The sequence below is a fragment of the Manis javanica genome, chromosome 8 (assembly GCF_040802235.1).
Source record: "Manis javanica isolate MJ-LG chromosome 8, MJ_LKY, whole genome shotgun sequence".
NCBI lineage: Eukaryota > Metazoa > Chordata > Mammalia > Pholidota > Manidae > Manis > Manis javanica.
This window is the reverse complement of record NC_133163.1, coordinates 10874348-10902214: the sequence shown is the minus strand read 5'-3', so window position 1 is coordinate 10902214 and position 27867 is coordinate 10874348. Positions and strand designations below refer to the sequence as shown.

The 27867-nt window shown below is 36.4% G+C and overlaps 1 protein-coding gene across 9 annotated transcripts in view; it reads left to right on the top strand.

Moving 5' to 3' along the window:
* Positions 1-27867, top strand: part of UNC79 (unc-79 homolog, NALCN channel complex subunit) — a 238393-nt gene that overhangs the window by 41650 nt on the left and 168876 nt on the right. For 8 of the 9 annotated variants that reach the window (XR_012133711.1, XM_073241936.1, XM_073241932.1 and 5 more), the window contains exons 3-7: positions 6383-6687; positions 9856-10026; positions 18584-18676; positions 23331-23386; positions 24047-24176. Coding sequence is in view for 8 of the 9 variants with exons in the window: in XM_073241932.1 (XP_073098033.1) it covers positions 6383-6687; positions 9856-10026; positions 18584-18676; positions 23331-23386; positions 24047-24176 (755 nt within the window). In the remaining variant the exon portion in view is untranslated. The remainder of the gene's footprint in view (positions 1-6382; positions 6688-9855; positions 10027-18583; positions 18677-23330; positions 23387-24046; positions 24177-27867) is intronic. The other variant, XM_073241935.1, reaches the window with a different exon arrangement.

Below are 27867 nucleotides of genomic sequence, written 5' to 3'. Positions count from 1 at the left end.
AAAACACAAAGGCTGCCTGGCTACTGCCGGCTTTCCTCAGCTGAACGTCTTTTCAAGAGATTTATACAGCGACAAAAGTTGTAGGTCTGGTAATACCATACACTGGGATTAAAAGGAGACCCCACATTGCTAAAATTAAGAATAGGAAACACAAATGCTCTTAAAATCAGAATCATGTAGCATTTTAGGTTCAGCAATAGTACTGCCTACATCTCCAAGTATAACTTATGGTAATAACAATTATTTAATATGTGTGGCACTTAAAGTGTCCAACATGCTTTATGACTGATATGGAAAAAATCTATGGAGGACAAGGAAACAAAAATAGATACTGTTTTTGGTACAAGGCAGAGAGAGACAGGAGGTACCTGTCTGCTTCACAGTTCCCTTTAGGAAGACAAGCAAAGGCGAGCCTTTCAAGTTGATTCAGTTGTTCGGGAAATAACATCTAAGTGAGTGGAACCTTCGGTTTCCCTTAACTTCCAGGGCTTGGTCTCTTCCTTACTATGATCTTTTCACTCCAAACCTGATTTTGGAAACACATAAATTGACCTGCTACAGTTTCATGTAGCTATATACCACAGTAGCTTTGTAAGGTAGGTGGTAGGGAAACACACCCATTTGAAATGACTGTCATGGCTCTGGAGTTCCCAGTGGTCTAAGGCTTTGCCAGGGACAGACCGAATACTTTGTGGAAAGAAGCTTCATGAGGTCAAGTCAGTTGCCAGTCTTCTGCAGTCCTGATATCTTTTTGCTCTTATTCTTTGGAATATCTTTTCTTCTTTAGAACCTTTAGTGTCCCTGTTCTTTGTTAAAGAGATTCTGTTTATCAGATTCATAGATTTCATAATTGCAAAGTAAGTGTAGGACCTTGTTACAGGGTATTTCCCTTTTAAAATTGCAGTGGAATAATTAACTCAGCTTTCATTGTAATAATCAGATAAATTTGTACAACCAAGGCATCCAATTCTGTTCTCTTGGATTCTGCTTTTGTGTTTGAGGTCAGGTTCTCAGTGGGAAACACTTTCCTTTATCCTTTATCACAGATTCTGGAAGTTCTCCGTGTGAGAGGCCCTCTTCAGTAAGAAGCAAATGTTGAATTCCTTTGCAAAGAAACTCTGACATCCTAGTTGGCACTTTAAAGCTTACTTCTTAGGTCTTAGTCATGTGCCAAAAGCTAAGAAATTTGGGATACCGAAGTTATGTTTGTTCTGTTTTCTTGAGCAATGGATCATTAGAATATGATCACGGGTGATAGCATTTTAATGGTGAAACCTGTGTTAAGGAAGTTTATACAAGTGGCTGTGGGAGAGGATTCTGTGCAATTGGGCTGAGCCCATTTTCAAAGGAAACAACATCAACTCTTAATGTTCGTAGTACTAACAACAGCTGTCACTATCATTGCATATAGTGTAACCATAGTCATTGTACGTGTCAACACTGTTCTAAGCATTTATATGTGTCATCTTCATTTAATCCCTTATAGTAATTCTGTGAAATAATTGTGCTGTTATACCCATCATACAGATAATGAAACCTAAGCATAGAGTGGTTAAGTAAATTGTTCAAAGTTAATATTTCTAGTATGGGTTGGCACCAGCATTTCCCTGTGATGGTCCTAATCCACAGCACATTCTCTCAACAATCGTGCTATGCTGCTTCTCCTTAGTACTACTAGTTGTCTGAGTACAGAGGCACTTTCTTGGTAAACACTTGGTTTGGCCTTTGGGAATTGTGGCGTCCGTTACGCTGGCGTCCGTAGAGTAGTGTTGGCTGGGCTTGAGGTTAAGGCAAGAAAGGAAGTGCTTGATGCAAAGATTTGCTATCTTTTCAGAAGTTAGATCGAGCTGTACGTGAGGTGATGCAGACAGGGTTTCAATGCGCAGATGTTTCATCTCCCACTCAGCAATTCACTGTGGATAACAGGTCAGAGCAGAGTCAAAAAACCAATGGGGCGCACACACCCTAAGTGGGAAACAGAGAGCGAACACTGAGGAATATAACGTGTCATGGGTTGGACTTTGAAACCTACAGGTTCGAATCTTGGGTTGAACCCAGTGCATTTTTTTCCTTCTTCTTGCCTACCTCAGCTTTGTTTTCTTAAAAAAAATCTTTCATCTATTTTGTTTATTGGAAATACAGAACTTAAAAAAACTATTGTCCGATAGGTTGGACCAAGTTATGATCACTTTCACTGTTGGTATATATAGCCATAATAATCATATTTATATTTCTTCATTTTATTTATGCTATTAGAAGTTCTAGACAAATCAGATGGTCTAGGTATTTGTTGTCCAAAATTATTAACATTAAGACTTTCTACTTACCAACATGATGGGTTCCCTTTGCATTTTATATAGTTTTTACATAGAGAAATACTTGCTTTCAGAATTCAGATTAACAGAGCAACCCTCTGTCTTTCCATTTGGATATTCTCAAGGAAGTTAAAATTATTATTATTTTGGTTAAAATATACAACTTGAATTTCCAGTAGCTTCATCTGAGTCAGAATTGCATTTTTAGAGTAGTTGTCCTTTGGTATTCATGCGTTCATGTAACTGCCTTTGATTTCAGTAGGGTTTTGTACATATTTCCAAAGGCAGAGATTAGCCTAGGTGTTTAACTTCTATTAATTTAATCCACCGGGCAGGAGGGATGACATGTTACAATAATCGACTGTATTAGCAGTGGAATAGTCCACATTGGTCCATAATGAGACTCATGTTAGGGTTCATGGAGATTCCCTAAACTCTAGGTTTGTACAAGTCAAGTCCTGTGTGTTACTCAGCTTGCTAGCCCTTGAGCCTAGAGCAGTGTTTGGTCTTAGAAGGGGATCAATAAATGTTGTTCAGTTGAATGACTTTAGTTTACATTTCATCCGTGGCAGGATCTTTATAGAGCATTTACTTCATCTTGCAGTAATTTGGCATCCTGGGCAAAATTTCATCTGAGTGCTGAGTTGTACTCATTTAATTCAGTAGGGACTTAAATGTGGGAACAGACACACAGTTTATGCACAACCTCAGAGTTTAGTTTTCTGTTTGCTTTTACTATTAGAGGCAACTATGAAGATTATCTGGTTTCATCCCCCCTCTTTGCTGTCTAAGGCAGGGAAAGTTGTCTGAGAGGAGTCTGTCCATTTTATATAAGAAACAGTCTGGAGCCATATTTTAAACATCTAAGGTCTTCTTTAAGGACTTGCCTTTACCTAGCAGAATATTCCAGTCTTCCTAGGTCAAACATCCTTTTGAATTCCTTTCTCCAAGTCTTTCTTCTGGTGCCATTCAAGCTGCTAGCACATAAAATCTTTTTAAAAACCTTTAAGTTTGGAGGGAGCTATTTGCTGCTAACTCTTAAGAAATTAGTAAGTTTTTAAAAGAGATTCTAGTCACAGTTCAATAATCTTAATTGACTTGTAATTTTTAATTGCTTAGGAAGAATATATAGACCTTAAATGACTGATTTAATGTCCACAGAGTAGCTTTAGGTATAGCATGATCAAGTAAACGTTTAGTGCATGGATTCAACTCAGATGTCCAAATTTATAATCTTATGGAAAGTTTATTTGATGTCTTAATTGTATGTGCTGTAAATACCTCAGGGCAACTTCTCATCTTTCCCAATACTCTTAGAGGTCTTCTCTTGGTTTCTCCTGATACTGAAAGTAAATGTTTGATAAAGAGGATCTCAGGAGGGAAAAGGAGAGGTGAAAAGTTGGCTTCTGGGTCAAACTCTTCTGAGCAGGGCATTCTTAATATTCTTTTTGGTTGGGTGAACAGAATTCTGGGAAAGAATTTCAGATGGGGAAGATGGTTTTATTCCCAAGGAAGACAGTTTGGTTGGGGAAATAAGTTTTTTTAAATAAACTTCATAAAACGTCATAAAATCACAATGCATTGTACATTTATTCATGAGCCCTTCTTAAGTTTTTCCACAAATGAAAACATTTCCTTACATTGAAACATGAATGGTAATTTAAAATTGGTTTCATGGATAACTCATCTTCAGCCATTTTTTCCCTCAACCTCACCACTTACTAAATCTAAAGGCAGTGAGAGAGAAGTTTAACTGTTTCAATGCCGATATTCTTCCCTCCCTGCATGTAGAAGTTGTTGCTCCTATGATTTGGGAGCCCTGCATATTCAAGGAGGGAAAAATACCAAAGTAGAGTCTCCAAAGATGATTTGACTAGTGTTTGTTAAATTAGATCACACTTTGGAAAAATACTAGCATATGTTTGAAAAAAATGATGTGCTGTATTTCCCCCACCAAGGAAAAGTTTGATGAGAACGCTGTACTGAATTTAAAGGATAGCTTTAATGTATGACTTGCAGCTAATTTTATTCTTAAGGCAAAACGTTGTTTCTCTACACCACTTCTATAAGATGCACATCTTATAATTTTGAAAAGATGCTGGTAGTAGGCTGATTTAGGGCTGAAGTTTGTGAAATAATATTTCTGACTTATATTCTTTGTGATTCTAAAGGAATTTTCACTGGGGTAGAACCCTACAGGATTAAAACAGATTTTTGGTGACTGGACTTATTAAGAATATAACATTTAAAGGTGGTACTTTCAGGGGTAATAGAGTTATATGAGGAAAATATATAGTCTGATGGAAAATCTGATGGTATTTCTAATAGATGCAGGCAGGCAGGAGTAACTGGAATGTTGATATTATTTCACTGTAAAGTATAAGCTTACAAAGTTTAATACATCACACACACAAAAAGGTAAATTTAATCCCTTTAAAAGTAAAATATAATTACACTAAATCTTAAGTTATTTATTGCTAAGTATTACATAACTATTCTGAAATTATTTTTATTATTATTAATTGTTTTTCCCTGGACATTGGGTAACAGAAGACAAAGGAAATCGAGGTAAATTAGGTACATGGAAAATAAAAAGCATGTAGTCATTTTTCTTACATTGTAACATATTTTGCACTAAGAGTAAATAAAAATAAATGTAAATTTGAAATAGTAAGCATGCTTGACACTAACCAGTTCTTCACACCACTATAAAATTGTAACTGTAATATCATTAACTAAGAACTTAGTAATGTTTGATGCACATAGAGTAAGTGTAAAACAAGGTTATGTTTATGTAATGAAGAATTTATAAATTGTCATCTATCTTGATTAAAATATAAGTGTACTATATAAAAGCACCTTGTTAGTGTGGCAGATATTATCACTATAATGTGTAGCAATTGCCTTTAATGATAAATAGCATAATCAATTTTAAAAACCTAAACATTTGGCTAAGCAGTCATTTCTTCGATTTTTAAAATTAACTTCTCTCCTTTATTGCTTTTACTAAAAGGTTTTAATTTAAAAATTAAGGCTAAAAGTAAGCCCATTTATTTTTAGAATTTATTTTTTATTCCCATTAAACTTTTTATAACTTTCTAAATTATCTTTCCTTTAGTTTTTAGTGAGTTTTGTTGAATAATAACGTAAGTAGCAGCAGTAATATGAGATCTTACTGTATGATGTGCAGCTGTATGACAGATACGACTTGCTTAGTCTTTAGAATTTTGAAGGTAACTATTTAATAAACCACTGTTTGTATTCATAAAATAAAATGTCTCCTCCCCAACATGCAAAATTAAAAAAGCACACATAAATAACCATTACCATTAGTTCACAAACATGCTATGGACCATCTACTATATCTTATTTTATAGCTTTCCCAATGTAGTTTAGCTAACATTTTAGAAATATGTATTATTTCTAAATTCATATGCCTGTTTAAACTTCATTATCTCAAATGATACTGACAGAATGTCATGAAACAGTATCATAATATACATATAGACATTATTTTGATGCAATAAACATGTGATTTTTAAGACTTTCTTAATAAACACACATGTTTATTCTTTGCTAAAACATGTTTCTGCAAGTGCCATACCTATATTTTGCAAGTTTTTATTTATCTGATTATTAAGACAGTCTTGCTGAAAAACTTCCTTTGCTTTGAAAGCTCCTTTTAATTAGGAATAAAAGCCTTAACTCATTAGACAAAGCTGTTGTTTTCCTTCCAGGAAACCTCTCCTTCTCCAAATCTGTAAACTGTGAAACATGGGTTTGGCACTGAAACATGCATTTTTATATTTTTGCTCCTTACTAACCAGATAACACATGAGATGCAATGCAACTTCCACAAAAAAAACCCCCCAAATCCCTAGCATTATTGGTATCTGAGCACAAAGCTCTACGACCCGAACTAGATTTGTAGATGCTGCTGGTTTGGCAATTGCATCTTATGTGGGATGTATCTGGTGTTTTATTATTTGTTTTAGAGTGTCATTTCAATGTAATGTGCTGTTCTTTGTGTCTTTGTTGTCTCTTTTTTTTCTTTGTCCCCCCAACAGCATTTTGTCCCGCACAGGGAAGAAGGAAAACCAAGATGCCTCCAATTTGACAGTGCCCATGACCATGTGTCTTTTTCCTGTGCCATTCCCACTCACCCCATCTCTAAGACCGCAGGTCAGTTCCATCAACCCTACTGTTACTCGCTCCCTCCTTTACAGCGTCCTGCGAGATGCTCCCTCTGAACGTGGCCTGCAAAGTCGTGATGCTCACTTGTCAGACTACCCTTCTTTGGACTATCAAGGCCTCTACGTGACTTTGGTGACTCTCCTGGATCTAGTTCCTTTACTACAGCATGGCCAACATGGTGAGCATTTGAAACTTTTGAAAGGGTACATGTATGCTTATGGATGCTGGTGTTATGGTAATAAATTGCTTGAAAGGTCTTTTGTGGCTAAAGCCTTTCTTACACTGACAATTAAATTGCAGTGTTGCCCACCCTATAATTTCTCACTGTTTTATGGCCAGTGGGCCTGCACTGGGGATGAATGGGCTGGAGAAAGGGTGAAGATTTTAATAGGAACTGATCTCTTCCTCCCTGGTCTGCTTATCATGGAGATTGTTGTTGAAATTATGATTTGGTAGCTAAGATTTAAAAGCTTGCCCCCGAGAATATGTAAGAGGCAGAGCTTGACGGGCAGGTCAAATTCACTGACTAATTCTGTGATTTTTGGGGGGTAAATCACAGAATCTGTCTGAGGTTCACTTTTCTTGTCTTTAAACCCAGGAGGTTAGATAAGAAGAGGTATTTCAGAACTCTTCTAAATTTAACCATCAGTAGTTATTACAAAATGTTGGTCAAGTGGTACAGTGTACAGCGGTGTTTATGGTGTGAACGGCATACAGTATGTAGTATTAATGGTGCTTTAGGGCAGAAGCCTAAGAGCATGCTGCTTTTTTAAACTCTTGTCCTTTGTTCCTTGTGTCTTCAGTTAATTTCAGTATTTTGTTTACTTACCAAATTCTTCCAACCCATGAAAAGAAGTGCAATCACATCTACTGCTTAGCTATTCACTATTATATTTGTGAGAATCAGATGGAAAAGTATGTAGTAAGAAAAGGGGTTTTTACAGGAAATGAATTCTAAAACGCCAGTTGTCTAATTTTAAAGCACTGATAATTTGGTCTCTGGAAGTATGATAACCAAAGTTACACTGTACAGAAAAATTGGAATTTGGAAGATAGGTGGGTGGTGGGGGTTATTTTGCCTTTTAGTTCTGGCTAACTCTCCTAGGAGAATGCTTAATGGTTTATTTAGTAAGATGTATTCCTAATTAAAAAAAATATCTGTGTTCATAAAAATGATGAAATAATGATCATTAAATTTATTTCTTCTTATATTTATGATTCTGTGTTTTAGTGAATATTAAAAAATGTAGAAATTTGTAAATTTGCTCGTCGTATAATTCTGTGGCTGTTTTAAGCCTAGTCGCTTTTATTGTGATCCTGTCCCAGCTCAGAACTTTAAGGAGATGCCTTTGAGCATAAGCCTGCCTGAGCTTCCCATGGTGGTGAGGTCCGCAGTGCGTCTTCTTTGTGGCTGCCAGCCCTGAGGTCATCATGGGAAGGGATGGACCACTGGGTTAGGGCAGTTGTCCTGCATCTTCTGAGCCTCTTGATTAAGATAAAAGTATTCAGTGTGTTAACTCACAAGCCATTTAATTGCAATGAATCTGTAAATTATGACAATTTCAGGGGGGATTATTTGTATTTTTGCTTTACACCCACAGCTGTTTTGTGACTTTACTCTTCATTTTTATCTATATTCTGTGTCCTTGTTCTGCATAACAGCTTAGAAGATAGGAAAAAACTCACTAGACTATCCCTTAAAGGTTAAAAAGCAGTACAGCATTGTTTCTCCATGTGATCTTAACACCAGAATCATCAAGGGAGCTTGGAACATGGAATTCTGGGTCCCAAACTTGGACTGCTAAATAAGAATCACCGAAGGGTGGGTCCTGAGGATCTGAATTTCTTATAAGCTCTCCGGGCGGTTCTTTTGTACACTGAGTCTGAGAGCCACTGCACAAGGGCCGGAGGCTCTGTCCTCACATCAGGCAGTGTGGTGTCCTGGGAAGTTGCATTTGTTGTCACAGTTCAGCCCTCTAACTCTCAGGTGATCTTGGGCAATCACTTCCCTTCTCCAGGCCTGTTTCCTCATATGAACGATACTCCAAGTGGGCTCTCAAGCCCCTTTCCTTGTTAATGTCCTGTAACAAGGCTAAGATGCGGCCAAGGGGTCTTTTATGCTCAGCCTCAGTCAATTCTCAGTAAAGTACCTGTGAATCTTCTGTTTTGTCAATCTGAGCCCAAGGTCGACTGACCCCTGTTTCCCAGTGTGCAGTCTGGCCACATCCTCTGTCGTCAGTTGATGTCAGCTTGTTGAGATCATGTTTTAATTCTAATGATAATCAGAAATAGCATTAGGCATCAAAATAGCACTAACAAGGCTAATCTGCAAATGACTCTAACAATTTTCTTTTTTAATGGATATGAAAATGATCAGTCTTCATTGTTAAGTCTTGGTGGGTGATCTATGTATTGTGAGTCCAAGAATATAAAAATATACATTCAATATAATGGAATTTAGACTACATACTGTCTAAAGCTAAACAGTTATGGTTTTTTAATGAGCTCTATTTTTACTCCATGTGCAGGTAATAATAGTAACAATATTAATATTAATGATAATGGCTAATCTTTGTGAAGCACACATCATGTGCTGTGTTAAACATTTACATTTTTCTCGTTTAACCTCCTAACAATCCTTGTAATGAAGTGAGGTAGGTACTCCTTTTTTAGATGTTGATTTAAAGATGTTGGTAGAAAGATTATTATTAAGTAGCGTGTCCTTCTGTGGTGATTGATAACTAAATGCTCAGGGTCATGGCTATCAGTTATGGCTTCATTTCTTTGGTGCATGATTCATTTCTTCCCAGCCTCTGTGCTGGAAGATGCATATTACCTCATTGTCCAGGACTCCAGGTGCAGGAAGTTTGTGGTTTGGTTGACGGAGCAGAAATAGCCTGGTTTTATTTCCAGTCCTGTCCTTGACTTTTCTAAAACTTCCAGTGGGAATATAATTTAACATCTTTTGCCACAGTTATCTTGTGCAAAATGTAATGGAGGTAAGAATGCTGGAGGATATTTCAGGATTCATTATCTTATGGGAAGTACTTTTAATTTATGAAATCAAGGAATAATATGAATACAGACTATTACTGAAGATTGTGTGTTGAGGAAAACGTCATGTAATAGGTATTTATATTTCTTAATGCAGTCATTCGTCAGTCATTTATTGAGCAAATACTAAATATGTGCTATATTGAGCAGTGTGTTTTTGGACTCTTTAATAGGAAGGGGGCAATAGTTGCTTATAATTTAAAGCAGTTCATAAAAACTTAAAATGTAAAATCAGCACATTTTGTTAAATGGCCAAGTATTCAGTGACTGATTACTCAATTTTGTTTTTTAGATCTTGGACAGTCGATATTTTATACAACTACATGTTTGCTACCCTTTCTCAATGATGATATTCTGAGTACTTTGCCCTACACGATGATATCAACGTTAGCTACCTTCCCTCCATTCCTGCACAAGGATATCATTGAGTATCTTAGCACATCTTTTCTACCAATGGCTATATGTAAGTTCAGTCTTACCCAAAACTGGCTTATTTTTATGTATTGTATGAATGGAAATTGGTTTTGCTGTTTTAGGCTATAGATTTTCAAGATTTTAATGGAATCATTTTTACTATGATTTAAATTCAGTCATTTCAACATGAATATTATTATGAAAATGAAACAAATGAAAGATGACTATATCTTAGAATTGTTTTATTCACATAGTTTAATCTTAGAGAATAGGAAGAAAGAACACAGGGTACAGTGTATATTTCCTATAATAAACCATAATAGATAATATTATGATATATATACTATAATATAATATGTATATTAACAGATAACACCATACTATAACACTGTAATATAAATTATGGTATATTTTGCCACTTTGGCAACCGAGGAGGACAAAATAGTAAGTTGAGTGTACAAAATTTGTGTGAGTTTTAGTGTTTGTGTTTATTAGTGGAATAACCTATGAACAAGTCACTTATGTCTCTGGGACTTTTTTTTTTTATTTCTTTTTCTTTTTCTTTATGGGCAACTCACATAGTTGAAACCTCATCTCCAGAATGATGATAGCATCAGCTTTCTCTCTCAGGGGTGTTGTGATGATAAAGTGAGTGAAAGTTTATGAAAACAGTGACAAAAGCTAAGGCCTGTGACTCATGTGCAAGGTAGTATTATAAACAGGGAACTGATCTGAATTTGATTTCACTTTTATAGACTTAATTTTTCATGCTTTCCAGACATGAGAGCAAAGAGGAAAAAAAGTTGGATTGTGGTTTTTATGACTGAAATCCTTCAAATATATTTTAAAGAAATGGATTATAAATTTATCTATATTTCAATAGGTTATCTGAAAAGATTATGGGTTTAAGAGTCAAACAGGTCTAGATTCAAATCACAGCTGTGCTACCCACTAGCTGTGTGACTTTAGGCAAGTTACCTACCCTTTGTTCTTACCTGTAAAATAATAATAATAATAATAGTAGCAATAATAATAATAATAATAATAATAATAACGGTAGTGGCGTCGTGGGGTCACTGATAATTGAGGTGATTAACCCGAAACATTGGTAAGGTGATAACTAGGCTAATGCCTAGTATTTAGTAAGTGTTAGTTTACTTTTGTCCTTCTCTCAGATTTTGTTCTATAAAAATACCTTTATTGGTCACATTAAATTCCTAATGATCTTTTTTCACCATTTTAATGTTATGTGCTTATGATCTTCATTAAAATTGTCCCACTATGATAGCAATTGGTAAACATATGTACCTTTGGGCTACATTTACTTATTTTTACAATCAAATTTAATTTAGCTATGGAATTACAATTTTCATGTCTTTTAAGCAAAGAATTTGCTGCCTAAATTACATAGCAATTCAGAAAAATTAGCAGACTGATTATACCATTCAAGTAATAGAATCTTTCATCGTTCTCTGTTTTTATTCTGTGCAACCTTACAAGCAAGGACCTGTTTGTGGATACAGTCTTAGAATTTAGCTGTATTTTTATTATAAGTATGTTAACTGTTACACTTAGGCACAGGAATTCTTTTTCGTTTATAAGACTATCAGATGAGTCTGCATCTTTCTATTAGTCTCATTCATTGTATCCCTATTTATTAGGAAAAGGTTAATAATTTTGGGAGAGGCATCGAATATATCAGGTCTCTGAAGTTGTCCTTGAGGCTGATCAAGCATTGTGGTAGCTGAAGAAACAATTTGTTTATTGATGATTAACTTGTATTTAATTAGAAACGCAGATCCCAGACATGCCTTGTAGTTACTCCCTTGCCTACTTAAATGTGTGAACCTTGGCAATTGAGGAGAAAATAGTAAGTTGAGTGTACAAAATTTGTGTGAATTTTAGTGCTTATTAGTGGGGTAACTTGATGTTTAGTTAAGGGTTTGAACAAGTCGCTTATGTCTCTGGGACTCCATTTTTTTTCAACTGTGAAGGAGGGGTTTGGAAAAAATGTTCCATCTCTAAGGTTATTTCTGGTGTAAATAATTCTAGGTTAAATAACATCAATCTTATTTTATACAAGAGGCACGTAACTTCCTCTAACCCAGTTGTTGATCTCCTTCATTTATTTTGTTGCTCTGGTTTCAGTCTCCGTTCTGACTGTCATTTCTTGGCTCCTTTCCTGTGGCTCAAGAGTAGCCAATCTTTGTCATCTTTAAATCTTTGAAATGAATTGCAGGGCTAACCTTAAAAACCACATTCTGTTAAACAATTCAGGAGTTTCTTTTGCACTTGGGCTCCTTGCAAAGAAGATACAAAGACGCAGACCCAAAAACAGAGGGGTTTGGGTTCCAGATAAATCATGTTAAAATGAATTGATGTGAGAATGTGTGTCTGTTGCTTGTATCCACGTTGTTTCTATTTTTGGAAGTTGTTTCAGTGTCTAGAAATTTTGACCAAAACGAGAGAGGAGCATTTAACTTCCTTCAGAATATTTTTATTTCAAACCTGAGATGTTAGGGAGCAGGATGTTGCATGTTCTGAGTACTGGGTAAGGTCTTTAAGACAAAAAGGCTTCTTATCTCTTTGGTATGGTGTTCCTGAGGTCAAAGGTAAAACACGGGCAGTTTTTCAGGTGTTAGAGGATTATATCATTAAGGACCTGGAAGATTAAGTTCTGAGCTCTGAAGTGGATCTAATAAGGTACTGGAGCTAATTCAGTTTAAGAGCCCTACCTGTATATCAGTTATGTTCTTCATGTCACTTTTGTCAATAAACCAAATACTGTGTTTTTATTTTAAATAACTCCTTTTGAGGAGCTAAGAGCAAACTGCCATTTATTGTAACAATTTCCTTTGACCAAACGTTTTCTTTTTGACTCCTTCCATAAATAAGGTATATTTCTTTTTCTTCCAAGTATGTGCAATATATGCTTTGTTTATTAAAAAAATATTAAAGGAGTTTCTAAGAATTGAAAAGTCATTAGCATTTCACCATGGAAACCTCTCTTTTCCCAATAAAGGATCTGCGATTTGTGAAATGAATTGAAATATGTATGTTGGGAAAGATGATACATTTCATCCTAAATGAACATAAACTGATGTAGGCTATGTTATTTCAGAGATGATAATGAAGCTGGATAATACTATCAGTGAGAGACCCCGCCTGTGTGTCTTGGTACCCTGGACTCTGCCATCTCATTTAGGGTGTTTTTCTAATTTAAATTTCCTCAAAAAGTCATTTACCCTCAGGAAAAATAAAGGTGCACTCAGATCTTTGCATTGACTTAAAAGCAAAACATGTGACTTAAGTGGATATCTGTTCCAGGCCATTGATCCTGGGTCATTTTTTTTGTCTTACTACAGAAGTTGCATGTTATGTTTCTATGGTCTTTCAAGAATTAATAAATAAATATATAGAAAAAAGTCAAAAAACCAATGCAGCATATTGATGATATTTAAATAATCTCTCTATAAAATCTGTTTTATTAGCTAATGATAATTTTTATAACTTAAGTGTTACTATACTTGAAGAGCCTTATTGTTGAATTGGGGAAATGTTTTAGAATAGGAATACAGAAGGGCTGAATTGCTGCCCTTCAACTACTAGCAAATCTCCTTTTTTTAAAAAAAGATTGAAGTATAATTGACATACAATATTATATTAGAGCATATATCAGGTGTACAACGTAGTGATTCAAAATTATATTCATTGCAAAATGCTCACCTTATGGATTATGTAGTTACCATTTGTTATCATACAAATATATAATATTATTGACTATATTCCCTATGCTATACTTTTCATGCATGTGACTTACTTATTTTGTAACTGGAAATTTGTCCCTCTTAATCCCTTCCACATATTTTGTCCAGCCCCCTCTGGAAGTTCCCCTCCCACCCCCATGGCAACCACCAGTTTGTTTGTGTTTGTTAGTCTATTTCTGCTTTATTTATTTTTTAGATTTCACATATAAGTGACATCATTTAGTATTTGTCTTTCTCTGTATGACTTATTTCGCTTAGTGTAATACCCTCTAGGTCCATCCCTGTTGTTGCAGATGGCGGGATTTCATTCTTCTTTATGGCTGAGTAATATTCTATCACATATATGTACCACATCTTTATCCATTCATTTAGTGATGGACACTTAGGTTGCTTTATTGGCAAATCTCTTAATCTCATCAGCTGTAAAATTATAACAAATCATAACCTCCCTGTCTATATCCCATGTTTGTTGTGAAGACTATGAGATAACATAAGAATGTCTTCTGAATATTGTATAGTGTTAACAAGTGTACAATAGACCAAACCCATAATTAAATGATAGATGTGTCAAATCCCATTGCAACTACTTCCAAAATTCTGCTCCAATTCACATGTTTTCCTGAAATTTTATCATCTTAAATATGGCTTGAGATAAGGGGCCATTCTCTGGGGCTTGGAATTTTTTCCCCTAGCGTTTGTTGGATAATAAACAGTAATTGTTATGACTGGTTTTGATCTTAGAACCTGATAGAACACTTCTGCAGTACTGATCCACAAGTCTGCAAATATTTAAATGCTGCATAGACTTACAACGGTCTATGTCTTGGTCATATTGTCTTGGTCTTCCCATTATGTTGAACTGACATGCCCTTCTGAAAGCATAGGTGTCTTATGCTCAAACCCTATCTCATGGAACACAGTTACCTCTCTGCTTACACAGACTCCACTTACTAACCTAGGCTGTGCAGTCCGGCAAAGCATAGGAAGTGGTTCTGTGGTATGGTAGACTAGGCATCAGAATGTGTTTCTTCTTCCTAAATGACTCCCATACTTTTACTCCTTGCAAAAGTGTAAGGCTCGCAGGGTTTATTGAAATATTTTCCAATTCAGACCACTTCTTACCACCATCTCTCTTCTGGACCAGTCCAGTAGCTTCTGAACTGATCTTCCTGCGTCTACTCTTAGCCCTCCTCCCGTTGTCCTCCACCAAAAAATCAGAGCTGTCCTCCAAACATGTAAATCGGATCACATCGCTTCCCCGTCCAAAGTGCCCGGTAGCTTCCTGTCACTCTCACAAGTCAAGTGCAGTGTCCTTTCCAGCCCACGGGGCCTCCGAGTTCCGGCCCCTGTCCACCGACCCCTTCATCACTATGCTGGGCACTCTGTGACATGTGCACTGGTCTTTCTGTGGTTTCATCAAGGCCTGAGCTTTGGCTTTGACTCCAGGTTTTGTCCTGTCTCAAAAAGCCCATGTTCCAATAGTCATCCGACTTGCCTCCCTACTCCCTTAGGTCTCAGCAGAAGTAGCACATCTTTCGAGATTCACTTCCTTATCCTCAGGCTAAAACAGGACCTCCCCTGACTTCATGCCCACCCCCCTGTGTATTTTCTCATAGGTGTTTATTTGCCTGTTGCTCTGTAACAGTGCTGTGCACAGAACTTTCTGAGCTGATAGCATCAGTCTATAAAATTCTGTGCTGTCCAGTACTGTAGCCACTGCCACATGTGGCCAATAAGCCCTTGAAATGTGTCTAGTGAGACTGAGGAACTGAAATTCTAACAATTGAATTTTAATTAACTTGAATAGAAATAGCCACATGTGGCTGGTGGCTACCATATTGGATATCCAGCTGTAGCATTTAAGCTCCATAAGGGCAAAAACTTACCTTGTTCATGGCTGTGTCTCCAGAGCTAGAACAGTGTCTGGTACACAGGAAGTACTCAAAAAAAAAAAAACCTTATTGAATGAATAACTGACTAGAGCATGAGCTTCTATGAAGAAGTGACTTGGGTTGTGGTCCTACTAATTAAGTTGGTACTCTCATGCAAATAATTTGATTTCTTTTCTATAAAATGGCTTTTCCCTTATACTTTTTAATTTTTATTTTTGGTGAGGATCCTATAAGAGCTGTAAATAATAGTATGAGCTGCAGGAACAGATTAAGGAATTGTAATTGCTCCTAGAGAGAGGGCATGGTGATAACGGTTGATCAGTGACACTGGAAGGATGAGGGAATAGGTCTTAAAACTTTTAATCGTTTTTCTGGAACACAATATTAAATGTAAAATTTTCTTATTTTGATTAGTTCTCTTCTTCCTCCCTTCAGTTTTACACGCTCTCACGGGGACAAACTTCACATCTGTTTACATCATGCCTTTTTAACAAGGTTCAATAGATGATATGTGCCTGTGCATGTTTATTAATCAGAATTGTGGTAATCTTATTCAGTCTGGTAGAAGGCTAGGAAATTGCAAGGGACTGCCTGTTTGTATAAGTATCGGCGCCAATTTCCTAGGACTTGAGCCAGGAGAACACTTTGGCTTTGTGGTGGACCATACTTGAGGGAAAGCATGGATCTGTAGGTGTAGAAGGGACATCCAAAGGTCACTGAGCCATTTGGGCTGTTCTCCAAGTAGACTTCACCTAAATCATCTGAGACATTTGGACATCTCTCCCACTTTTAAAGGACTGCAGACACAGTTGTTCTCAGCCGCCCTTAATGGTAGTTTTCACTTTTTAGAAACATTTGTTATTAAAAAGATTGAGATGAACTTAAACAAAGGTGCAAAGGCTTGTCCCAAAAAGAATGGATATATACGTACACATAAAATAGTTTTTCCTTGAGTATGTCAGACACTAGACTTTCTTATTTTTTCCTTAAATGAAAGACACAGGGGACATGTAGTTTATTCCTCTCCCATCAGGACACCTTGCTGATTATTTCCTTTCTTATTTCTTATCCCTCTAAACTGCTTCTCAAATAGAGGTCTGAGTTCTGCTGTAAAAGAATCACTTGATGTGCTTATTAAACACGTAGCTTTCCTGCTCCCAAACTGAGTCAGACTCGCAAGACATGAGCCCTAGATGCTGAATTTGATCAACTGCATTTTATTCTTTAGGATTTGGCTCAAAGTTCTCATCCCTTGATTAATCACCTTTACCATCTCCACATCTTTGTATAATTATTAATACTTATTTATGCTATATAACCAGAATAATTTATTTACCTGAATACTACCTGCTTGGTGGGTTAGCAGCAGTCCAGCTGCAAGTGAGTAATAAAAGCAAACTCAGGTAAATGGAACTTAATCGTAGGCCTATTTTATTTGATTGTTTCTATAAAGCCATTGTAAAGGCATCCATACATTATGGTGCTCAAAGTCCTTTATGTAAAAAAAAAAAGAAAAAAATCATGTTAAAAATTTTTTGTCTTCTCACTTTATTATATGACATATCTTTTATTGGTGTTTTAATTATTCTTTTATACATGTATTTTATGTTAAGTTGCCTTATTCTTTTTGGGTGGAGGTGATATCTTATTCCCACATATTGTATTTGAACAAAAAAATAAAGTAAAAGAACAGATTTTAGGGTTATCTACTTTTTTGTCATTGTCCATGTTAACAGTTTTTTCCATTATGTGTAGGAAATTAAGAGTTGGGTTTTTGAAGGTGTTATACTCACTGTACTCTGTTCTGTTCATGCTTTCTTGACAATTTGCCGTACAAACCCGACTATAAGGAGAGGTTCTTCCTATTGTACAATTATCTGTGAGAGAAGGAATTCATCTGATATTTGAGTCCTTACAAAGTTTCTCCCATTGTGGGCGCTCTCTTAATCACTATGCTTAGAATAATAAAGTACTCTTTGGAGGCAACATATTACCCCAAATGACCTCCTGATACACTATTGAAAAAAAGAGAGGAACAAGTTTAATATAGTGTTGGATGTCATCATAAACAAGCCACTTAAAGATGTCCTACAAGCAGTAGTGAGTGGTTATCACATGGAGACCATGATTATACAGCTCTGAGATGAATTTTGAAGAAACCAACTTGCTTTGTGATTGAATACTTGTGGCACAGGATAAAATGTTCAGCAACAGTGTTATTCACAGATTCAAAAAGTGCTTTATGTCAAACAACGCAGATGGATATGAAGATTGTAAGCTGTGAAAAACTAAAAAAGTGGTTCTCATGGTGATGGAGATGCTGATGGTGAAGTTACGTGTGAAGGTTTGAATAAAAATTATTTAATGAGATGTGAGAGTTGAGAATAATTTTTACATTAATATACAGCTTCTTACAATACATGGTTTAAAGTTTGTGTAACTACATTAATAAGGTATCCATGATAAGTAAACTATGATTTCATTTGCATCTCTAAAAGATCATACATCCAAGTTGGATTCAAAACCTTTTATTTTTACTTGCTCATTAGGATAAACTTGAGTGTGCTTTTTTATTTGGGTACATGGAGAATTCTGGGTTTTTTTTTTCTTTCTTTTCTGCCTAGATATAAACATCTTTGGAGCAGAGATGACATCTAAGTACAACTCTGAAAAGACCATTGTATCATGTCTGGCATTGTTCCTGCTCCTTGTAGATTCTCACTAAATGTTTGTTATTGATGATAACTATAAAATTTGTATGCCTAAGACAAAATTTGTGTTTTTATCCTCATGTGCAAAAGTTCCATTGAATTGGTTAGGATTTATTTTTCTTCAAAGTTTCTTCTCTCAGCTCTTCATGCTCTATGCAAAGTAGCAAATATATTAACTGTGTAGTAAGTAAGTAGTAAGATTAATTGTGCCTCATCAAAAATTTTTTTGGTTTCAGTGGGTTCCTCAAGGAGAGAAGGCGTGCCTGCTCATGTTAACCTCTCTGCGTCATCCATGCTAATGATTGCGATGCAGTACACATCCAACCCAGGTAAGAGGAAATTTGGTTGGCTTGACTAATTCCAAAATCAGTATTTAAACAAGACATCAGACAAGCAGGCTAGACGTTTTCATGTGAGAAGAACCTCTCTTGGGGGATAGACAGTTGGAGATGCATTAGAAACAGTAACTTTCAAATTGAAATAAATTTCTCTTGCTTGTTTCTGTTAGCAGTAATCTTGCTGGCTAGTGATAACTTTAGAATGTTTGAGGACGCAATTTAGAACATTGACTGGGAATTGATTATATATAAGTATATAGGAAATAGAAAAATCACCTGTAATTCTGGTAACTAAAAATAAACACTGTTTATATTTTAGGAACTTGCTACTCTAATGCCACACAAGCATCCTTGAACATAGGTCTTTTATGGCATTTCTGATTTTTTTTCTTAGAATAAGTTCATCAAAGAGGATTTGATGGGCTGAAGGACTTGAAGAAATTTCAGTAGTTTCACTAATTATATGTGAAAGTACACTGTGATCGGTCATTGAGTAGTCACATAAAATTTATAGAGTTGGGCAGATGAAGAATAAAATCTTATTGTTATGATTCATATTTCTTTGATCACCAGTTATGTTGGACAGGTTTCCTGTGATGTACTGTGTTTGATTTCCATTCATCAGTATAACTGCAGATGAACTTTGAAAAATGACCTAAAAGAAGCTGTTTGGAGTCACATACTAAGATATGAACTCAGTTTTTATTTTCATTTAATGTTTATTTGGAAAGTGAACAAACTTGGTGGCATTCTTTTCAACCTTCTGCATAATTACATAAAAATAATCATTGAGTTTTTGATTCAAGATGAGAAAACAGATTTTTTCATTTTAAAATCATAATGCTTCTTAGTTTGGGATATCATCCTTAAATACAAAAATCCCTTATGATTTTTATGGGAGGTTAATTAACAAACATATATTTTTGGAAGTTTTATCTCATATCTCATTCTACCTGGCTTAAAGGACCTTCAAAATGTCATTTATATTTAATATATATTATGTTCCAAAAAAAGCCCTTCATTTGGAATCTAGTTAATGCAGTCTCATCATAAAGTTTTGGTCCTAATTTCTAAGTTGGGAGGCAATAAAGTAGCGTGGGTGAAAGAATGTGCTTGTGGTCAGATGTATGTGGGGTCACATCAGCGCTTACCTGCAAATTGTCAGTGAGCAGCTCCTTGATCAAATCTTTTAGCTTCCCTAAGACCAATTTTCCTCACCTATAAAATGAGAGTCATTCTTCCTGCAGTGCCTTAAAATGGCTTTGTGAAGATTTAATGAATTAAGTGTATAGAAAGTGCTTACTTAGCATAGTGACAGGCACATTGTAAATGCTCAATAAATAGTAGTGCAGATTGCTACAATCTGGTATTTTCTTCTTGGAGTTGAATGTTTCATTGGGAAACCACATTGATCACATAGAGTTACTTCCATTATTCCCAAAGCTGTCTCTTCATCTGCTCATGGGGGGATGTTTATAGCCAGCTCTTCTATGCTAGGAATTACATTTGGAACCCAAAACCAGTCTTGTGATGTGGCTGAGGCAATATCCACCACAGGGCTCTCTGGGGCCAAGTGGTAGGGCATCATTGTATTTGAACTTTTATTGAGGGAGGCAGCAAGCGACAGCTTGGCCCTTGTAGCCTATTTTGTGTCAAGGATAGAGCACAGACTTGTTCAACTAACAGGCATTGTGGAGTAATTCCTATGTACGTGGCTTTGTGCTAGGCATTGTGAAAACCACACAGATATGTAAGATATGGTACTTGTGGAGCTCACGTCTAATGGGGAAGATTAGGCATATTCACATTAATCATTAATTTACATGTAAGGTAGTATGTGAAAAGTACAAAATCAATACTATAGAAAATGTTAATTCATTAGAGGGAGAGACCTCTGAAGGCTTTGTGCCATATAAGCAAAGTATGGGTCTTAAAATATTGATAACATTTTGATTGGTAGGGTAAGAGGGGCATTCTGGGACGGGAAGCAGTGTAAACAAAGGGACGGTTCAGGTGTGCTCATGGGATGGTCAGTGAACTACTCTGAACCAGGTTTATGAAGCAGATACACGAACAACAGCAGATGCTGTAGAAGAGAAAGTGGCCTGGAACATCTGCATTTGAGAATTCACTGATGGCTTAAGAACAAGTTCCAGAGGGCTATTTATATATTCAGTAATAGTCACTGAATATCTACTGTTCACCAGGCAGTGAGGGCACAATGGTTAGCAAAACAGAACAAACCCCTGCCCTTCCCCCACCAAGCTTATCATATGGTGGGAGGATAAGACATTAATCCAATAATTATAAAAGCACATGTAAAGTTTTAGCTTTGACAGTGCTTTAAAAGATGTACATTGTCCTGTAAGACCCCTGCAAAAGGGGATTTTTCTTTTACTGATGAGATCAGGGAGGGCTTCTGTAGGAAAGTACCCTTTAGCCGGAGATACCTTATCAGTAGCACTGATAAGGTATGTAATGGGTTGGGGATTCAGGCAGAAGAACCTTATGTTCAGAAGGGAGCCTGGCAAGCAGGTGGAACTGAAAGGTCAGTGTAGCTGGGGCTCAGAGTGAGGCTGGCCTTGTGTGAGATGAGACTGGAGACTTCAATGGGCCAAACACACAGGAGGTTGTGGCTTCTGTTTGAGAGTCCTTTGTTTACCCTGAGTCCAATGTGAAGGCACTGAAGAACTTGAAGTAGTTATGTAGTGGATATACATCGACCCATAAAGAGGCCATTGCATTTGTCCAGGCATGTAGAAGGCAGTGGCAGTTGAGACTGAGAAAAATGAATGTATCTGAGAGCTGTTTAGAAAGGAAATTGATAGGACTTGGTAACATACTGAATGTGGGTTTTTGGGTTGTATAACTGGACACATGGTGGTTCTGTTTGCTGAGAGGAGCCAGTGGAATAAAAAGACCAGGATTCTGAGGGAAGATCATGAGATCCATTTTGGACATGTGTTCAAGGCATTTTTAAGACATTTAAGAGGACGGGGTACACCTTGGACTAATTATATCTCAATAAAACTGGAAAACCCACCCATACCCTCAGTAATAATTCTCTATGTCTCGAACACAAAAATGCAAATGAATCAGCTTACTTAAAGAAAAAAAAAGGTGGTAGTAATTAGGAAGTTGTGTTATGAGTCTGGAGCTCAAGACAGAGCTCTGGGCTGGAGGTAATGAACCTTGAACCTACATATAATTGTCCCAAGACCTTTACTAAATTGTAGTTGGTAAAGTAAGTTTTATATGAGTGTGAGATTGCTTAGGAGAGAGCATAGAATGAAAAGTGGAGTGACTTTATGATCAGGCCTTCGGGAACTCCGGTGGATAATGGCCCAGTGGATGAGGGTGAGCTTGTCTAGGAGAGAGACAGGCTGTATCTGTTGTGTTTGGTTGATTAACAGAGGCTTTAATCTACAAGAATGTTTGTTGTTTACTTGGTAGGAAGTCTTGGAGATAGCACCACAGGATCAGGGGGCTGAGATGGCACCTTTGTGTTTCTGTCGGACTTCCCCTCATGTTTACAAGTTGGCTGCCACAGTGGAGGTTATATTCTTACACACACATCCATGAACAGGTGACATGAGCAGTCAGGTAATTAGAGTAGCTGTTCCTCTTTCCTTTTATCAGAGAGAAAACACGTCTCAAGCTCCCTCTCCCCCCCTCCGTGGGTTCTCTCTTAGGTCTTACTGGCCAGAAGTTAGCCCCATGGCCATCTCTAGCTGTAAGGGGGTCTGGGAAGGTACCTTGCTTTGGAGTCTGTGTACTGCGAGGTGGAAAAGGCAGAAAGGGTTGTTGATGGCAGCTGAGTAGCAACAGGAGTGTCTGCCACAGGTAATAGGAGAGGGTTAGTCTTGAAATTGAGGGAAGAGAGTGAAGGAGACAGTGGTCAGCAGTACCAACTGCTGCTGAAAGTCCCAGGAGGCAGGCTGAACGCCCATTGAGTTGGGTGGCACAGAGATTACTGGTGACAATAGTGAAACCTGTGTCAGTGCCAGGAGAATGTTGGGAGGTGGATCAGTGAAGGTTAAAACAGGTATCTATTAGGGTGAAAGTACCTTTCTTTCCCAAGCAAACACAGGCAAATACAGGAAGCTTGCTGATATGTAGCTTTTAAGAACTGCTCAGCAAGATGGAATTGGTGATGAAATGGTATAAGACTCCTGTTTAGTCCATCAGTCTATTATTTGCTATTTGTCCAACCTTGGGCAAGGTAGGAAACTAAGCCTGGTTCCTAACTGCAACATGATGGTTATGGATAATATATATAAAGCTCTTAGCACAATACCTGTTTCCTAATGAATGCTCAATAAATGCATGCTTTTGTGATGATCCTATTAGGCTATTTTTTCCCTATTAGTTCTTGATTACATTTATATAAGTTTGTGTTATAGAAGTATGATTACTAGGGATTTTTCTTAATATTTCTTTTGTTATTAAGATGAAGGATCTTGGAAAAAAGCATAGGAAGGTCAAGGATTTATATGATTTTTGAAAAGTATGATTATGTGGAAATAAGTAACTTTTAATTTAATGATTAGAGTGAAAAGTCATACTAACGTAATTTATTATATCTCAAAGTATTTTTTATCTGGTATTTACATTTCATGTTCAAATTACATTTTCTTCCCTGCAGTGTATCATTGTCAGTTATTGGAATGTCTCATGAAATATAAGCAGGAGGTCTGGAAAGTAAGTTTTGTGCCACATTTAACTCACAGCCATAAGCTTAATTTATATAATATAGTAAAAATTGTTTGCCCATTAAGCTGTTGTTTAGGTCAAATGAATTGATGTCTTGTTATTTTGGTGTGGCAGAACCTAGAATTCTTTTACTGGTTAACTATCAGCTAGAGCAGAAATGATACTTGAAGAACACTGGCTTGATAGAAAAAGTAATTGGATATCTCTCTTATTCTTGGAATTTAGCAAATACTATATTACAATTTTATTTAATTAGAAATGTTCTTGAACACCTGTCATTTATATAGGAGATGTGAATTGTTAAGAAATGTGTTTTAGGAAAATATTTTTTAAAATTCAGTGTTTAGAAAACTGGCTTATGCTATTCTAGAACTTCCTTTAACATTATTTTGAGTAGAGAAGAATTTGTTTAAAGATAGTGTATTTTTGACCTCTTCCTGGGGGACTTATTTATAGGAACAATAAATAAATGTGAAAAATAATATTTTAAAATGATCTACTCTGAGCAGCACACCTTGATGAGATTCCAGGGAAATTAACTACCTCAGCCCCTCCACTGGAATTTTCACTGCTTTGGTAATATTGAATGAGGTACTTTTATTTTCATTTGGTGATGCTAAGTCAAAACATGTTTGCTGTCTCCTTTAGGATCTTTTGTACGTGATAGCCTATGGGCCTTCACCGGTGAAACCTCCAGCTGTGCAAATGCTATTCCATTACTGGCCCAATTTAAAGCCTCCTGGGGCAATAAGTGAATACAGGGGCTTACAATACACAGGTAAGAAGAATATATCCCTGTGAGGCCTCATCTTTATTTTTCCTATGCTACATTTGCCTCACCTACTTATATAAATTTTTTTATCTTGCTGGGTTATATTTATGTGCCTTTAGACATTGTCATGAACCCTTTCTGAAACTAGGAGGTATAAAATAAATCAACTAAAATTAATTTCAAAATTATTTATGATTCCATAGCAAATTGCCTGTCATAGCCTCATTTGGTGAATACCTGGCCTGCGGTCTTAACTACTGCTAACATGAATTACTACAAAGGTGTGAGTGGTGAGGCCTGCTGCAGATTGGCTTACAAGACCCCAGGTGGCGAATTCTGCTCTGGCTCAGAACACCTGGAGCATGTTTGGTGTTACTGGTTCTGAATAAAATAAATGACCTAAATTTATTTATAAATTTACACTAAATAAAAATTAAATGACTCTGGTGGCCTAGTTGGACAGTAAGAGTTGACAGTTGATGAATATTGGTATAGCTAATAACTAAGAAGTAAACATTAGATTTAAATGAAAAGACATATATTTAGTAAAAACCAAACAAGCCCCAGGTCCTATGTTGTTCATGTTTATATGTTATCAAATCAAAGCAGCAGCCTAGGGCTAATGAAATTCAAATGCCCTCAATTACCCTCTCTCTCCTCACTTAATTGTATGCATATTTTTCTGAAAATGGGAGAAGTGGATATTTTGGCAAAATTACCCTTTATTCAAGTCATTGTGGAATTACATACTGATGTCCTGAGAATTTACTTCTTTGTCGGAATCACATGTCATTTCAAAGGTGATTTGAGGTGGTCCAAAGGGCATTCATCTTAATTTAGGTGTCTAATTTCTGTTCTTGAATAGAGCCAAATGTTAGAGATATTAATGTTTGTTTTTTGGGCTTTGATGATCCTTGGTGGGCTTATTCTAAACTCAGAACAAATAATATTGGCTTCAGCAGTAACGTTAATATTAATTAGAACAATGAAGGTAGATAGTAAATTTTTAAAATATGGGAATTGGTTTCACTGGTATTTTATATCATTGATAGAAATGTTTTAGTGTTGCTAAGTGAATAATTTGAATGTAAAAGCAGGAAAAAGTTAGAAGCATTAGTAAAATAAAAAGTGAACTGATTGAAACATTTGATATGAACTTCTCAGTAGATCCCTGAAATAAACATTTACGTGATGTATGAATGTGTAACGAATATCAAGTTTATATAAAATAAAGAAATTTTTATTTGATAAATATTTGAAGAGTAGTAACTGTTATGTGGCAGGCACCATACTTTTTATTGATAATATAAGAATTAACACAAAACCAGACCTCATGATGCTAAATGCAATCCAGATATAGAAAGTCATTTATTTCTTAAAAAATGCTTATGGGGTGTCTGCTATTGGCTGGGTATTACTTGAGGTACTGGTGGTAAAGTGATGACAGCAGACTAAAATCACTAATATCTTTGGAGCATACATTCCAGTTTTGGGGAAGAGACCAGGAAACCACCTTGAGTGTGCTAAATGCTAATATAGAGCAAATGCTGAGTTGTGGGAACACACAGGATGGGCCTCTGACCTCCCCCTGATGGTGGGCAAGTTTGGGGAGGGTTAAGTTGTCAAGGAAGGCTCTCGTGTGAGTGACATGTAAGCTGATTGCTGGAAGATTTGCACACACTAGACCTCATAAGGGGTGTGAATTGTGAGTGGATGAAGTGGGAGTTTGAGGTGGAAGGAACTAGAGGGGTTCAGACTTAGAAGCCAAAGAGAACATGATTGTATTTAGGAGCTGGAAAAAGTCATGTACAGCCAGATAAGGAAGTGACGGAGGAGAGTAACCAGAGGTCAGCTCAGGGCCTGAGAGGGCCTGTGAAGGAGTTTGGACTTATCCTAATGGCAACCATAGTTGCCTATGGGTAGGTTTTAGGTGGAGGGGCCACATGATGGAATTTGCCTGATGAGAGCATTCCAGAAGCTTGGCAAACTAACAGACGCTTCCATACACCCCTGAGACCATGCCCTCTCTGAAGGGCCAGCCAGCCTTGTCTCCCCAGGATAGCTCGGCCTGTGTCTGCTAAGATCAGGGCAACTCTTCCATCTTCTCTTGGTCTGTCGGAACAAGGGGTCTCTGTTTACAGGCATGTCATTCTTCAGTCCACTCTTGGACACCTCCACACACTTCCATTCCTTCACAGTGTGTTGTGTGCTTCTTGCCTGCCAGGCAGTGTCCATGGTCTTGGGGAAGCAGCTCTCCTGGGACTCACATTCTAGTGGACCATGTCATTCTGCACAGGAAAAAGATGATGGGGAAAAAAATTAGTCATTCTGGTCCATACATTGCTGTTTATCTAGCACCAGCTGCTTGTCAGACATTGTTCTAGCTGCTTATCATCTCATTTAATAGTTTAGCCTTCTCCTAATTGATCACAATTTATGGACTAACCACCATATTGGGTTTTACAGATATTTTCTCAATTAATCTTCATAAAACTCTTGGGAGGTAGGTTTTCTTATTTCAGTGTTCCATATAAGGAATGTCTCTATAGTTAACATAGTTTAAATAACATCCCTAAATTCATACAAATAAAGGAGCACAGCTTGAATTTGACCCTAGATGAAAACCCATATTTTCTGTACTAACAATGTGACATAACTTATGTCAATTCAGTTCTTTAATTAAATTTTACCTGGAACATTAGAAATTTTCTGCAGTGCCTCCTGCAATGAAAGACACACTAAAGGGTATCATCAGTATGTAGATGCCACTATAATCCTAAATATTCTTAATAATAAAGTTATATGGAGATACAATTTAATGGCCTTGGAAACTCAAAGATGAAATGCTTTCTTAGGGACCAGCAACTTTTTAATATGTTCCCAGTGATTTATTTCCTTTTTAACAAGTAAATTTTAGTTTTTTATAAAAGGAGAATTTGCTTTTAGAAAAATTAGAGAATTATATAAGAAGGGGAAAACAATAACACTACCCAGAAATGACCATTGTTAACCTTCTGATATATTTCCTTCCAGGTTTTTGATGTACATTTTAAAACAAAATTGACATGATATTGTATATACTGTAATAATACAAGACTCCCTCCAGTCTTTTATTGTGACATTTTTCAAATACAGAAAAATATAAAGAATAACACTATGAACACACGTATAACCACTTAGATTTTATAATTGCTAGTAATTCACTATAATATATATATAATAATTTACACAGTAATTTAATAATTTAACTTTTATTGCTTTGTAAGCATAGTAACATTGGAATATTTATAGCTCATATAAAGAAGATAAAATAGGATTTGGTAATGTACAGTGTTTACCACTTTGGGGTTCATTAGTATTTATCAACAAAACTACATCAATGGTTTGGTCCTTAAATATGAGTCTCAAAGATGCAAAAATTACAAGTTTCTTGGCAATGAAAATAGCCATTACGTTGTTCTATAAAGCTCTGCTTCTGTGGGAGAGAAAGAAATTATTTAGCAACTTTCTTGTTACAGTTTCTAATTAGTAAATGATTTAGCCTTGTTAGCAAACATCAGTACCAGTTACTGTGTAGTTTTCATCTGAACTATGGGATAACAGATGTGGCACAAGATCTGCATTTCCAAGGCAGAGACTACTGCAAAATAGACAGAGAATGACCAAAGATAGCACTACAAGGTTAACTTTGGTCTAG